The sequence below is a fragment of the Sorex fumeus genome, unplaced genomic scaffold, assembly GCF_029834395.1.
Source record: "Sorex fumeus unplaced genomic scaffold, SorFum_2.1 ptg000054l, whole genome shotgun sequence".
Taxonomy (NCBI): Eukaryota; Metazoa; Chordata; class Mammalia; order Eulipotyphla; family Soricidae; genus Sorex; species Sorex fumeus.
This window is the reverse complement of record NW_026606111.1, coordinates 4769268-4784811: the sequence shown is the minus strand read 5'-3', so window position 1 is coordinate 4784811 and position 15544 is coordinate 4769268. Positions and strand designations below refer to the sequence as shown.

Here is a 15544-nt window from a genome sequence, read left to right as displayed (position 1 = left end):
TCCTATGGGTGTTCATGGATATGGTGCTGTGGCCAAGGATTCTCACGTCAGATCCACCACACTAAGTCCTTTTGAGCTACTGCTGTTGTCCACGCTGCAAGAGGTGAGTCTGTGGTACATAGGACAATGGCAGGCAGGTTGAAACATAATGATGTCAGTGGGCCCCACAGGTTTATGTGAAGTGGGGAGAAGAAAGAGGGTCACTTTATCCCAATCTGTTTTAGCCACCCGGGACCCGCTGGGAAGACGAGGACTGGTAAAGTCTGTGATGAGCCCTTGCTGGGCACGGGTCGGAGCACCACCAGCTCCACCAGGTGGGCGCCAGGTCACACCTGAAGTTCGTTTGGTCTTCCAGCATGGGAGTTGATCCCCACCACCCAATTTCTCAGGGAGCCATGAACTCAGGTTGAGTGAGGATTTGCTCTTTGCAGGAAAGGAGAAGCCAGTCCCAGGTCTTACCCAGGTTTTCAAGGTTCTTATCTCGCTTCACGGAAAAAGAATTTCAGGAGTAGACGAGCAGTGAAGTAAAACAGATTTTATTTGGAGGTTTTTGGATAGAGAGAGACAGACAGACAGAGACAGAGACATGCCCTCAAGGGAGAACGGGGTGGGGGGATTAGGGGAGCTTATCCAAGGGCAGAGAGAGCCTTGAATGGCCTTTATGATTGGCCTTTTTTTTTTTTTTTTTTTTTTTTGCTTTTTGGGTCACACTCAGCGATGCACAGGGGTTACTCCTGGCTCTGCACTCAGGAATTACTCCTGGCGGTGCTCAGGGGACCATATGGGATGGTGGGAATTGAACCCAGGTTGACCGCATGCAAGGCAAACACCCTACCTACTGTGCTATTTCTCCAGACCCTATGATTGGCTTTTATATGCATATTCTTAGGGTTGCCTTAGTCTGGAGTTTTCCAGAGGTGAGGGTTGATTAGGTATTATATCAAATGGAACAGCTTTGAAGTTTCTGGTGAGTCTCTTTCAACTGTGTCTCTATCTCTACCAAAGTTTGTCATCTCTGTAGGGGTCCAGCCTCCTCAGGGTCTGTTACTGACTGGCACTTAGTTCCTATTTCCTGAAAGGTAGGCTTTTACAACTTCAGGGCTATTACTTCCCAGGAATTTTTCTGCCATTGCCTTGGGAGCAGGCCTTCCCTATCTGCCTGCCTGCCTACATCACTAAGATTGTCTTTACAGTCTAAGAAGGTAGTGAGGATTGGGCTTGGAATCTGCAGCCATCAGAGAGCTCAGATCCCAGAAAGTCAATTAATTGGCTACAGTTAGTGATGTTTTCAGGAGGAAAGCAGCTCCAGAGGCAGCAGTCCTCAGCGCAGCTTCACTGGCCAGTGCTCATGGCCATCCAGTACTGATGTCAGCTGGGTTTTCAATGGCAGTAAAGTCACAAGATCGGCCAGCAGAAGCTCCTCCCAGGTTCTCTTCAAATCCCTGATGCAAAAACAAATACATCACTTTTCCTCGCACAGGTATACTATTCCCTTTGGAAGTCAAAATTGGTGCCACCAAAGTGGGCAAGGAATTTGGAAACTTGTTCATTTATAGGTCTCAAAGAGTCTGGAGATGGGGGAAGTGTTTTCTTTTGGGTTGAAATGGGAACTCTCTCTCACACACACACACACACACACACACACACACACACACTCACACACACACACTACCCGGTCTCTCCTGATAGCCACACACACACTGCAGGAGAGCTAGGAAAAGTCCAGGCTCCCAGCAGTCAAAGTCAAAATGTGACCATTTTATGGATCTCCTGCTCTCAAGTTTCCAACAAGGAATTTTGTGCCTGAGAAGCTATATTTCCTGTTCCTCGTAAATGGTTTATAGTTTTAGTTTAAAACTAATGAGAATCTGTGCTCACTAAATGATCTCTTATTCCATTTATTGGTCCAATGCTCACTGATTACAGTGACCCAAGTATGACTACTTTATTTCAGGGCTTTAATGAAAACTGCAGCCTGAGGGTGGAGTGGGGTGGGAGACATTACAAGCATTTGGGGCGTCTTGAGACTGCTCCAATTTGGGGTTTTACTTTTAGATTTCTACTTATTTGGCCTTTTGAGTCAAACCTAGTGATGCTTGGGTGTTACTTCTGGCTCTGCACTAGAAATTACTCCTGGCGATGCTCGGGGGACTATATGGGGTGGCGGAGATCGAACCCAAGTAGAATGTGTGCAAAGCAAATGCCCTCCCCACTGTACTATTGCTCTGATCCAACTGAGGTTTTATTTAAAAGGTCTTTGTAACTTCTTAACCTATCCTTTTGTATTTACTTAAAAAAATGCATTTTTGTTAAAATGTATTTTCATTAAAATTAAAATTTAATAGAACTAATTTACAAAAGGGAAAAAATAGAAAGAAAGAAAAGTTCAGACTCCCTTTGGGTAAAGAATCTATTTGTGGGAGGAGGAGCCATTCTCCTCTACAGGCACCATCCATACCCACCTGCTACTTCGCTTCACAGCTGTGCATTTCCTCACCACTCCATAACTCAACCTAAACACAAAAAGACACCCTAATGTAGGCTCTTAACCACACAAAATAAGCAAGAAACAACTCCAAACTGCAAAGGTCACAATGGTAAAGCAACTCAGAAACCCACCAGGCTTAGTTAGCAGAGAAGCTAGTCCAGTTGACCCAACCAGTAACAATAAGCTATATAGCCTCTCTGACAAGAAATTTAGAATGGAGCTGTTAAAGATGCATAAGGAGCTAAAAGAAACAATAGAACACACCTCCAATAAGTATAGGAGGATATGAGAGCAGAAAAGAGAAAAATACAAATAAAAATACAAGAAGAAAGGACAGATATGAAAAACTTAGGTGAAATGAAAAACTCAATGGAAGGCCTCAGCCGCAGAGTAACAGCTGCTGATGACAGAATCAGTGAGCAACAAGATGAGGTGCGAGAATCTCCAGACTATAACAGAAGAACCTCAAAATAAACCAACAGATGACAAGAGAACATCAGGATGAAGCCAAGAGGAACAATGTAAGAATCATTGCAGTACCAGAGGGGTAGGATGAAAACCCTGATGAAGAAACAACTGTCAAAGTCATCATTACTGAGAAGTTCCTGGAGCTGAAGAGTGCATCCACCCAAATTCAGGAGGCTTGAAGGGTGCCAGCTAAAAGAAATCTAAATAAAAACACCCTAAGATACAGCCAAATAAGAATGACATAACCCATAGACAGAGACAGAATACTAGAGCAGCAAGATCGAAGAAGGAAATTACTTACAAAGGGGCATCCTTAAGATTCACAGAGGACCTATCAGATGAAGTCCTCTGGGCATGAAGACGATGGTGGGATATAGTGAAAAAACTCAATCAAATGAATGACTCACCAAGAATGCTTTACCCAGCCAGGCTCTCATTCACATTCAAAGGAACAACATACAATTTTACAGATAAAGAACAACTCTGGAACTTTCTAGACTCAAAACCATTGTTAAAAAGAATTAAATGGGTTGCTTTAAGATAAGACAAGCCCCCAAACTACACCAAACTCTGACATAATGATGACACATCCCCATCACAGTAATCTCTCTGAATGTCAATGGACCAAATTGACAAGAGGTACAGAGTGGCAGGATGGGTTATGAACTCAGATTTATTTCTAACACCAGGCACAAAGGTCATAATAAAATGGAATAAAGATCTCAATATCAGATATGAATCCATAAGGTACACGGAGAAAAATGTAGGCAGAACCTTCCATGATGTTGAAGAGAAAGGCATCTTCAAAGATGAAACACCACTGTCCAAGCAAGTGGAAGCAAAGATAAACAAATGAGATTACATTAAACTCAGAAGCTTCTGGACTTCAAAATAAATGATGATTAAGATACAAAGAAAGCTCAAACTGGGAAAAATTATTTTACCCAATAACAATCTGGTAAGGAGTTAATATTCAAGATATATAAGGCACAGGTAGAACTTTAGAAGAAAAAAAACAACTCCATCAAAAAGTCAAGAGAATAAATGAACAGAAATTTCCTCAAAGAAGGAATACAAATGACCAAAAGACAAATGAAAAAATGCTCTGCATCGCCAATTATCAGGGAGATGTGAATCAAAACAACAATGAGATATCATCTCATGTCACAGAGACTGGTGTGGATGCAGGGAGAAAGGGACTCTCCTTCATTGTAGGTGGGAATGTCAATTGGCCCAGCCTTTTGGGAAAGCAATATGGGCATTCCTTAAAAACTAAGTTCCCAGATGACTCAGCAATACTACTTATGGGACTATATCTGGGGGGTGCAAATGCACACAGCAGAAATGCCATCTGTACTTCTATGTTCATTTCAGATAGAACATAGCCATACATCTATTCACAATAGCCAGAAACAACCCAAGTGTCCAAGAACAGATGATCGGTCAAAGATACCGTGGTAAATCTACACAATGGAATACTACACAGCTGTTAGGAAAAATAAAATTATAAAATTTGCTTAAAAATGGAAGAACATGGAGAGAATCATGCTGAGTGAAATGAGTTAGAAGGAGAGGGACAGACATAGAATGCATTTATTTATGGTATATTAGAAAAACATAGTATGAGACTAATAAGCAGGGACAGGAGAAACAAGCATCAGGAGGATTGGTCCTTGATTCGAAGCCTGCCTCAAGTGCTAGGTAAGAAGGCAGTTGGGATAGAGAAGGATCCACTATGACATAGCTGGAAATGTTTGCACTTCTGGTTAAGTGCAAACCACTCTGGTTAAGAACTGCGTGTTTCCCAAGAATGGCCGAGATTAGTACTAGGAATTTTTCCTCCATGGCTTAGAGGCCAGCCACACATAATAGGGGAAAAGGGAGCTCAGATAGAGAAGGGAGCACCAAATAAAGGGTATTGGGAGGATCCTCCCAGGATGGGAGAAGCATGCTGAAAGTAGACTATAGACCAAACATGATTGCCACTCAATGCCTCTTTTGCAAACCACAACACCCAAAAGGAGAGAGAGCACAAAAGGGAATGCCCTGCCACAGAGGCAGGGTGGGATGGGGGGGTTGGGGGGTGGGAGGGATACTGGGATCCATGGTGGTGGAAAATGGGCACTGGTGGAGGGATGGATATTTGATCACTGTATAATTGAAACCCAAGCACAACGATTTGTAAGTCTACAACTGTACCTCATGGTGTCTCACTAAAAAAAGAACTGTGTGCTGAAAATAGGTAAAGGAACCAACACAATAACCTCTTAGTGTCTGTATTATAAAATATTAAAGGAGAGAGAGAGAGAGAGAGAGAGAGCTCACCTGCCATAGAGAAAGGCTGAGGAGGTGCAAAGGATGGCATGAGGGAAACTGGGAGCACTGGGGTGGGAAATGTGCACTGGTGGAGGGATAGGTGTTGAAATATTGTATGATTGAAACCCAACCATGAACAGCTCTGTAACTTTGTATCTCATGGTGATTCAATTTAAAAAAAATTAAAATATATAATTTTGAAAATTTAAAAAAAAAGAATTTATGAGGCTGGAGAGTACAGTGGATAGGGGACTTGCCTTGCACGCAGCAGACCCAAGTTGGATTCCCGGCACCACATATGGTCTTTCCCAAGCCTGTCAGGAGTGATCTCTGAGTGCAAAGCCAGGAGCAAGCACTGAGCACTGATGAGTGTGAGCCAAAAACAAAAAATAAAGAATTTATTTCTCTCATGCTGCCAAAAGAGGAAGCCTACTTGTTTTCGTGGTTATTTATAAATGTGATATTGTGGTACTTTGGCAATGAAAGTGGGAAGGTTATTTAAATTAAGTCAGCACTGAACTAGAGTCATTTTGAAATCATATCTTAAATAAATTTGTTGTTCCTAATTTTAAAATGCAAAGTTCTGTGTCCCAGGAAGCCCTTTAATGCCTGACAACTGGGACAGATTGCTCACCCCACAAAGATAGTCTGTAAGCCCCTAGATAACTTCACCGTTTGCTTGAGGAAATTCTTTGCAAACAATTCATCAGTTGAATAGCTTGCTCTCCTGGGCAAAGTTCTCCCATCATAACACATTACTTTCCAGAGCAAAAAGAGCATTCAAGAGGGGCTGAAGTGATAGCACAGCAGGTAGGGTGTTTGCCTTGCAGGCAGCCAATCTGGGTCCGAATCCCAGCATCCCATATGGTCCCCTGAATACCGCCAGGAGTAATTCCTGAGTGCAAAAGCCAGGAGTAACCCCTGAGCACCGCTGGGTGTGACCCAAAAAGCGAGAAAAAAAAAAGAGCATTCAAGAAATTACTTATCAAGAATTTCATCAAGATCTACTGATTATGTAACAATTCTGTCTAACTCCCCATAAAGCAAGACCTTTACCTACTCAAACCCAAACACCCAAATGCTATATCTTGCCCTGATTATCCTTTTCTTAGATCACTAAAACTGACTTGCATTTTCCTTCAGGGAATAAATGAAAATGCCCACACTTAGTCAGGTAGCTTCTGACATGGTACACAGACTCTGATACAATTTGCAACCACTCTGAAATAAGGCAAAGTTAGGCACTTGTGCCTAAAAGTCAATGTGATTCTTTCCTCATACTTTTATTTCCTTCCACATCTCTGGGTATCATTGAATCCAGCAATATCCTGATTCATTTATATAGGAAGCACACAGCTTAAGGTTGCATGTTGTATGGTATTGTATTGCAATAATCTCTTGATAGTTCACCTAAAAGTTCTACTAGCAAATACTATTGTGTTGAATACAAAAAAAAAAATTCTAAAAGCCGATGTGACATTAAATATTCTAGTTATTTTACAGTCAAAGTACAAACAGAAACCCCCTAAAAGGTTTACTTTTAACAATATATTAGAAGGCAATTTGTATCACCAAAGTATATACTTTTAATTTGATGGAGTGAGTTGGGAGGAGTTGGGCTATACCAGTGGTGCTCAGGGGCTATTCCTGAATCTGTACTCAGGAGTGACCTCTGGCAGTGCTTGAGGAAGCATAAGCAGTGATTTCAGGGATCAAACTTGAGTTGATAACATGCAAGGCCTTAACTCCTGTACTATCTTTTTAGCCCAAGTGCATTTTAAACCATAGGAAGTATTCTATGCAGGAAGACTTCACAAAGATAGAGGATTAGATAGAAAAGACTGAATTTAGTTGCATGTCAATAACTTGATGAGCTAAGTTCTTTAATATATACAAATCAAACACAATTGTATTTTTATGAATCTTGCAATACTATGAAGTATAAGCAATTAAAAACTTATGATTATAAATTCTGCCTGTGCAGTTATCTTGGTAAGGTAAAGGTAAAGGTAAAGGCCCTCCCGTTGATTGTCGATTTGCTCGAGCGGGCCCAGTAATGTCTCCATTGGAGACTTTGTTGTTACTGTGTCTGGCATATCGAATACTCTCGGTAGCTTGCCGGGCTCTCTGAGAGGGGCGGAGGAATCGAACTCGGGTCGGCCATGTTGGCCGCTTGTAAGGCGAACGCCCTACCCGCTGTGCTATCGCTCCAGCCCTATCTTGGTAATAAAAAGACAAAATTTCAAAGGTGATATTTATTACTAAGTCCCAATTACAATGATCTAGCAAGCAAATGTTTAGAAAATATGCCTGAAACTTAGGTGAGAAAGATTTCAATTATATAAGTGAACCCAGGAACTTCATTTCCTAGTTGCTGTTTCTTATTACTTAAATGACTTAAGAATATTTGATTCACTTTTAAAAATTCTGCAACATTCATTTAATAAAATTTTTTTTTAAAAAGTAAAATAGGTAACAAGGTCTGGCTGCCTTCAGAGTCTGACGTGGACTTCTAACAATAATCAAGTCATCTCACCCTGCCATGCTGTAAAATCTAAGCAAGCTAAAGGTTGTGTATTTGCGGGCTCTCTAGACGGCTCTATCTCACCGCCCGCATTCGGTGCTCTTGAGCCACTGTGTGTGGCCTGGATCAGGACAGCTGTTGGCCAAGGGCAGACAAAGGAAGAAACAAGAGCCAGGCTGGTCGATATCAATTATAGTTTATTCCAATCTTCACTCCCCTTCTGCTTCTCTCTCTCAAGCCTGAGCCCCTCTCGCTCTGACTCTGGATCTCTGGAGCCCGAACCCACAGTCTTAGTTTATACAGCAATCACGTAAGGGGGTGACACAAAGGTGGGTTGAACATTAACAAATCAACAAAGAGAGGTAAAACCACTCCTCGAGATTAACTCAAGGATAAAATCTCATCTAAAGAGATTATTTCAGGTTACTAGGAGATCTGCCCAAGGATGGGATTCCAACAATGGTGTGTTCTTTCCTTAGCTAGTAATCTACTTAATGAGTTGTAGTAAATCTACTTCTAATATTTCTATCAATGTCATTCTGCATGAGCACAGTAAGAGATGTAAACTTAAAGTCTGGTTCTTCCTGAGGACATCTCACTATAGATTCCGCAGTCCTCAGGCCAGGTTAGTCTTCCTAGCCCCAGCAGGGTCCTAGTCGCATCGTTACTTATTTTTGGATCATGACAGCATTTGTCCATGATCATGCCCTCAACTTATAGTTGAGTATCGTGGTGCTTTGGTCTGGCCCATTTCAATGCCAGGGTAGCTCACAGATTACCCTGGGTCCATTCAGTCCCTCATTGGGACCCTGCTTTTAGGGTGCTAGGAACTAAGGACAACTGAGTCAAGAAAGCAGATGCCCAGGAGTAAATATTATTCGGAGTCAATTAACTCCCAAGTTACAAAGCATAATATAAACTGTCTTCCTGTGTCCATACAGAAAGGGCATTGCTTTAAGGTAAACGATTCAAAAGACATAAGGAGAGGAGAAAGGCAATATTAACTTATAATACAAGTTCAGTGTCCTAGACAGAATCTGATTAGGGGAATAAGCTGACTAACTTTGGGGAAGAGAGCATAGAGAAATAGTTACAAATAAACAAAAGAATGGGAGTGACTCGGGAGCACTGGGATGGGTGTGACCCTAAGCTACCTGAGGAAGGAAAAAAGTGTTATCCTACGCCATACTATGGAACCATGTGCACTGAATGAATTTTTCCAGACCCTTAATCATGCTGAGCAAACATTTATAAAGATGGAAAACTATTTGAGACACAAGCAGTTATGTGATGTAATTCTGGTTGGTTGTTGATAATAGGATTCCAGCTCACAGCCTGGTGCTCTCCTCTGTCTCAAATTATTTTGCTAAATGTTACTAATGATATCAGGGAGGCAAGACAAGAAGAAATTAAAATGGAAGGTGTAGAACCATACTCCCTAATGGTCCTTGATTTAGTATGCATATGCAGGCTGTCCTGAGTTGGGTTTTTTTTTGCGTGTTTTTTTTTTTTTTAAAGCTAGCTAACATTGAGTGTCTTTAGTTGATGGCTTGCTTTCTACAGCTTTCACATGTGGTGGAAGCATGCTGCAAGTTTTTCATGAAACAGCTTTAACCATCCAACTGTCTTGGGATCTGTTCATTTGCTGATGCTCAAGGTTGTACAGATTTGCTTAAATTACATGATAGAAAATTTCATGGAAGTCATTTGAAACTGGGATTCGTGTTACGCCCAGCTAGTGAAATCACCATGTTTTCAGCAGTGATGACATGAATATCCCTAACGAAGAGACCATATTGAATGCCCTTCTGACTTGGGTTCATTATGACTTGGAACAGGGGTGGAAAGGTGGAAAGGTCTCAGAAAACTTTTGGCTTACATAAGATAGGTAACATTGATTTGTAGTCAAATAACACCATACATTTCAATATAATGTTAGTTTTTTAAAGAAAACTTCAGTTTGGGTTATTCTCTAATTTGATCATTATGTTAGAAGCTGAGTAGTATCTTTTAAATTAAAATAAAATTCTTAACTAAAAATAGCTAAAATGGAAACCAAAATATCAGAACCATCTGTAAAAACTCTGTAAAAACTACTTGTCTTTAATGCTGACTGCAGGGTTTTTTTGCTTTGTTTTGTTTTGTTTTTTACAAAGAGAGGTTACCAGATAGAAAATGAATATTGCCTTTGGATAGGAAACAAATAAATGTCTTAATCTTCACAATATTTGCAAAGGCACAATCCACCTCAAAATACTGAAAAATACCACATAGAATTTAATTCACTCAAAACTTTTATTATAAAGAACTTACTAATTAACAACCAAAAAAAGATCCATTCACGTGGCACTCTTATAAGAGAATTTCACAGAAGATAAATATCAATGAGCTCTTTCAGTGGGAAAAGAACAAGAGCTTTGCTGCAGCTGTGAAAGGGACAGAATCCAGTGTAGAGGCCTGGAAGCAGCAACTTCCTTCTTCCCTTCCCTCGGCCAGACTTTCCAGAACTAGAAACACGACACTGCACTCTCAGGAAGGCAGAGATTTCAGAGCTCTTCATCAAGCTCCATCTGCAGCAAGCAACACTATTAATCCCACTTAGATGTTCTCCTCCTCATCGAGCTGTTCCCCTCACTATCAATAGCTTCATAGAGGTCCTTTTTATTCTCTTGTGTTGCATGCAGATAACCAATATAAGCCACACAGAGTGAGAGAGTTATCAACCCGAAAGCCATTACAGGTTTGTTCTGTTGAAGAAAAAAAAATTATAAAGCTCCATTAAGCCTAATAATTTGAAGAGATACAAGTAGTTTTTTATTATTTTTGTTTGTTCACTTTTGGGCCATATTCAACTGTGCTCAGGACTTACTCCCGGCTCTGCACTCACTCTGCACTGCAATCACTCCTGGCAGGTTCTGGGGATAATTATGGGATGCTGGTCAGTCATGTACAAGATTACAAGTCTACAAGACTACAAGACTACAAGTCATGTACAAGCCTACTTGCTGTATTATCTCCCCGGCCCCCAAGAGATACAAATATTTCTTGTACTTTCCTCTTAACTTACAACATTTCACTATTTGTAGTAGAATTCCTATGAAAATATATATTTGCAATTGTTGTAATTTACTTCTTTATTCAATTAACTCCAAATATTTTAAGGGCTGGTGATCTAAGTTCCTCACCTTGCATTCTTGGTTCCCTGAATTTTGGTTCCATTCCTGGCAACAAAACAAACAAAGGCCCGAAACTCCAATAATATTTTGATAAAAAAAAGTTTTAAAATATCTTCTCCAATCTTTCTCCTGTTTACAGTCTGGCTGTAATTATAGCCGATTTCCTCTACCTGCAGGAAAATACCAGCTGGGAGAGAAGCACTCAAGAGTACAGATGGAAGGGGGGGATGAGAAGCATGAAAACTGCTCCAAAGGCCAAGTCGCTTATGGTCTCTGGGTACACATTTCATCATTTGCAAATCTTGAATTAGTTCATTTTATTAGGAAATAAGAAATGAAAAATAAATGCCCTTCCTCTAGTCTGTGTTCATGGATGACTGGTAAAACGGTTTTCACATAACATTAAACATGGCAAAAATGACAATGCATAGCTCTTCCCTAGGAACCGATTCTACTGCCTCAAGAAATTTAGTGATGGGACAGCATTATATTGTTATAAAAACCTTGATTTACTGCTGAAAAATCCAAGCCTCAAGAGGCAATGCAATGTAACTGTAAATTTTCCTTTAAAGCAACTTTTAAATATAGGGTGTTCACAACTTCACAGTATTTTTTTTTGTCCAGCTGTAACTCACATGCTCCTTTTTGAATGTTCACACCCAACAAACTGGCCTTTGACAGGTTAGTGTGAGTGCAAAGTTACCACACAAGTTTTGATTTGTATTGTCTGTTTCTGGCATCATACCTGCTACATTACCCACTATTTCAAATCTTAATTACTGATGGAATAAAGGTTAAACTTTTTCAGTTGGAGTGACAGCTAAGAGCACTTTTAGTTTCTACAAGTTCAGAAGCTCAGAGAAGTTTAAACTAGCATTTCTTGAAATGCATCTGGCTACTAAAAAAACACATTACTTCAAGGATTTAAAAACATACTACCTTGGGGACTAGAGAGACAGTATAGCATGTAAGGCATTTGCCATGCATGTGGCCGACCTGGATTCAATTTCTGGCATTTCATATGGTCCTTCAAGCACAGATATCCAGAAGTGATTCCTGAGTACAGTGCCAGGAGCAAACCTGAGGATGGCTAAGTGTGGCCCTCAAAATCAAACACCAAAACCAAAAACCTCCCAAATAAAACCCAAGGCATACTACTTGATTTAATGATCGCGAAATTGGTCACACTGGTTACTATGCTACTATAATCTGAATAAAATTCAATAAATATATTTTATAACCAAATTACATTTACATTTCTATAAAAGCAAGTCATATCTATTTAAAAACAAATTTACCAAATCAAATATATGCAATAATTTGTAACAGAATATAACTGATTAGCTAGTTTTTCCAAGGATACAAATGTACATTTGAAAATTTCGCCAAATGTTTGTTTGCATTATCACTCGTAGACTGAAAGTAGCAAAAGGATACTGGTGAGGGTCTTTGGCATTTTGGTGGTGAGGTGCAGTAACTACACATCAGAGCCATAAACATTAATAAATGTAAACGTGAACTAAAAAAATAAATAAATAAAGGCTGGAATTGTGTATAAAAATGATCAAATTTTCATTCTGATTTTTTTTGGTTACAATGAAGATTTTATTCAATAGTACCTGATCATACAATAAAAGTCATTCAAATTAATGCAACTATTAAGGTACACTTGGAACAGTTTAAACTGCATCTATTTTCATTATAATTCTCAAATGCCTTAAAAAATGAGGACTTTTATAAATGAATTTAGTGAAGCAGCATTTAGGATTTCCCTTCTACTTGCTTTTATTCACAAGGTTTCTAGTTATTTCCATAACAAAAACAAATGTTACCATAAAGTAAGAATTTTCTAATTCCGAAAACCTAGTTCAAAGAAACCTAAATTCTCCTCCTGGAATTTCCTTTAAATTAAACTCCTTACAGGCTTAATGAAGAGCTCTGGATTCACAGCTCGAAACAAAGTGGTTGTGCGGACCCCTCTGAGGCCTGGGTTTGGAAAGTCTTTTTCTTTGGGTGGTTCCTTTTTAAATGATGGTGGTTCCGGTACTGAAGACATCTTGTTGTTTAATGATTACCTAAAAAGAATTTAATTTTATTAACATTTTAGCATCCCTGTGAAAAGTTATATTCACAATAACATTTCTTTTGCATAACTTTTTTTTAAAAAAACTCTACAGTCCTTTTTAAATTTTTTTTTCTGCTTTTTGAGTCACGCCTGGCAATGCTCAATGGTTACTCCTGGCAGTGCTTGGGGGGGCCATATGGGATGCTGGGGAATCAAACCTGGGTCAGCTGCATGCATGACAAACCACCCTACCCCCTGTACTATTGCTCTGGCCCCAATAGTCATTCTTTTTAAAAAAAAGTTGTCTAGCTATATTCCAAAACTGTCAATTATTTTAACTGCTTTGTATAATACACCACACATATAAATTATGCTTTTTGTTTGGAAAATAATTTTTCATATTTTAGAAATCCGGAAAGTTGAGTTGCATTATATCTTGTTCTAGGGGGGAATGCCAGTGGGTATCCTTTATTTCTGGCACAATCAGCCAAATAAATGCATCCAAGAAAAATGTTAACATCTAATGTACTTCCAAGAGAATTCCTAACTATCTCCATCACGTTATCCAACTTCTTTCCTTTATCTCCCCACCCCCCTCGCTTTGCAGGCAACTAGCACCTAATGATTTAAAGATGACACTGACCAATATCAAGTTAAACTTCCTTTTGTGAAGGAAATATGCAAAGGAAAAAGGGACGCAGAAGTAAAGGATGTCCCTTCATGATGTGACAAGAAGATCCTGGCCAGAGTCAGAACTGTTGCTTATTAAATGATATTTCCCTCCTTTAGTAACACAAACACAGTAACAAGTCTCAAAATGGAGATGTTACTGGAACAACGGAAGGACAGTGCTACAGTGCTAGTAAGATTCTGACATAGGTGAATGACACAGGAACTATTAGAAACTAACATTGAATTACTCACTGGTATAAACTATATGATTATTATATTGTGCATAAAAATTAAATGAAGACATAATGAATTTTAACCACTTTGGTAGACATTTAATTTTCACATAGAAAATTTTTGTAAAATAAGGTCAATAGAAAAATCAAACCTACCAATCCTAGATTAATGAGAAGGAACCTTCCCAAAAGTAAAAGTAATAGGGAACTGCAGGGAAATATAGGCAAATCATAGGAAATTAAAATTTTTATTATATGAAAATATGATTATTTCATATGCGGTATTTTAGTAAGAAAATAACTGCAGGATCTGGTGCAACAATTCCAGTTAGGTTAGTAGAACTAAGTCCTAAGTAGATTTTGAGGGGTCTGTTATGAGACGATTTTATAGCTTCAAATTCCTACTTGGGCTATTGATGAGCTCCCTGCATGGAGGTATGCCATGTAAGTACCTGCAGGTGCCACCTTTCAGAGCCTCCTCAGGGAGCTTACCTTTCTAAAATGGGCAGCATTATTTATTCAGAGACTTCCCAGGGTAGCCTATGTGAAGTCATATTCAGGGGGAAAAAAAAAAAGATTTTATCTGACCATCGAAGTCCGGTTTTGTACCATCTAGTTCAACCAACCACCACCTTCCTACCCCTCTTTCAAAGAGCAACGCAGGGCAAAAAGCGCTTAAGTGTTCGCCGGCGGGAATGACTTCGCTCTACTGTCACCTGGTCGGTGCACCCTACAGCACCACGTCCGCCCCCCGAGAGGCCTCGGGACGGTGCGTGTGCAAGTTCCTGCGACCGCAGGCTCCGCAGGGGCCGCGGCGGGCTCGGCAGTGACCCCAGGGTCGCCCGCGCTGGCACTAGCCAGCCCGGGAAGCGCGTCGGGCCGCGACGCAGACGCTGGGCTGCAGGGCAGAACGTCAGCTGAGACGGTTACAAAGGGAAAGGTCGCAGCCCCCGGGTGACCCCGGGCAAAGGCTGGGGGAGGCCGAGCTGCCTGGAGGCGCGGAGCTCAGAAACGAGCCGGGGTCGGGACGGACCGGACGCGGGCGAGGAACTGCGGGAACTGCGGGGAGAAGCCGGCGCCAAGGTGGGTTACGCGTCCGGCAGCCCAGCTCAAAGCACGGGCGCCTCTCGACTCAACCGCTCGCCGGCGCTCACCTCACGCCAGGTCACCTCCGCCCGGTACCGGACTCGCACGGTACCGGTTCCGCGCCGCCTCGCCTCCACCTGCGGGAACGAGCGGCTCGGCGCGCCTTAAGCGTCCGTTCCGCGTGCAGCGCCGCCTACAGCCTGGGAGGCTGCATGGCGGGGACGCGGCGGGCCTCGAAGTGGGGCTCAGGCGCCCCTGGCCAGGCGAGTTTTGGGGCGGGGGGGATTCTTTCTTATCTTTCTTTACCTTTCAGCACGCCTTCCTCTGCACCCCACCCCGTCCCCCTACATTCAATAATAAATAATCTTATTTATTAAGATAATCTTCCAGCTTCGTGTGTGTCTTCTTTATAAAGGAGACATTAAATGTAGTTCATGGAAGTGAAAAGTGTTCTGATTTGAGAAAGCAGCCTAAGTCCTAAGTCCAGGAAGCTTGGTTTCAGGTGCTCAGGGACTT

At 41.0% G+C, this 15544-nt stretch overlaps 1 protein-coding gene across 2 annotated transcripts; it reads right to left on the bottom strand.

Moving 5' to 3' along the window:
* Positions 1 to 10080: 10080 nt before the first annotated feature.
* SMIM8 (small integral membrane protein 8) lies at positions 10081 to 15168 on the bottom strand. Of its 2 annotated transcripts, XM_056125169.1 has the most exons (4): positions 15097 to 15158; positions 14435 to 14482; positions 12894 to 13047; positions 10081 to 10543 (listed from the first exon to the last, which is right to left on the bottom strand). In XM_056125169.1, exons 3-4 carry the CDS (start codon positions 13026 to 13028, stop codon positions 10385 to 10387), a joined length of 294 nt encoding a protein of 97 aa, XP_055981144.1. In that variant the 5' UTR covers positions 13029 to 13047; positions 14435 to 14482; positions 15097 to 15158; the 3' UTR covers positions 10081 to 10384. The 2 variants fall into 2 exon arrangements, with proteins under 2 accessions (XP_055981144.1, XP_055981143.1); XM_056125168.1 differs by lacking the exon at positions 14435 to 14482 and having other exon boundaries at positions 15097 to 15168.
* Between the last annotated feature and the right edge of the window lie 376 nt (positions 15169 to 15544).

Excerpts from the sequence above, each read along its gene's own strand:
- SMIM8 (XM_056125168.1), bottom strand. The coding sequence starts at position 13,028 with ATGTCTTCAGTACCGGAACCACCATCATTTAAAAAGGAACCACCCAAA. Across the intron at positions 10,544-12,893 it reads CAGAGCTCTTCATTAAGCCT|AACAAACCTGTAATGGCTTT; the intron begins GTAAGGAGTTTA and ends TTTCTTCAACAG.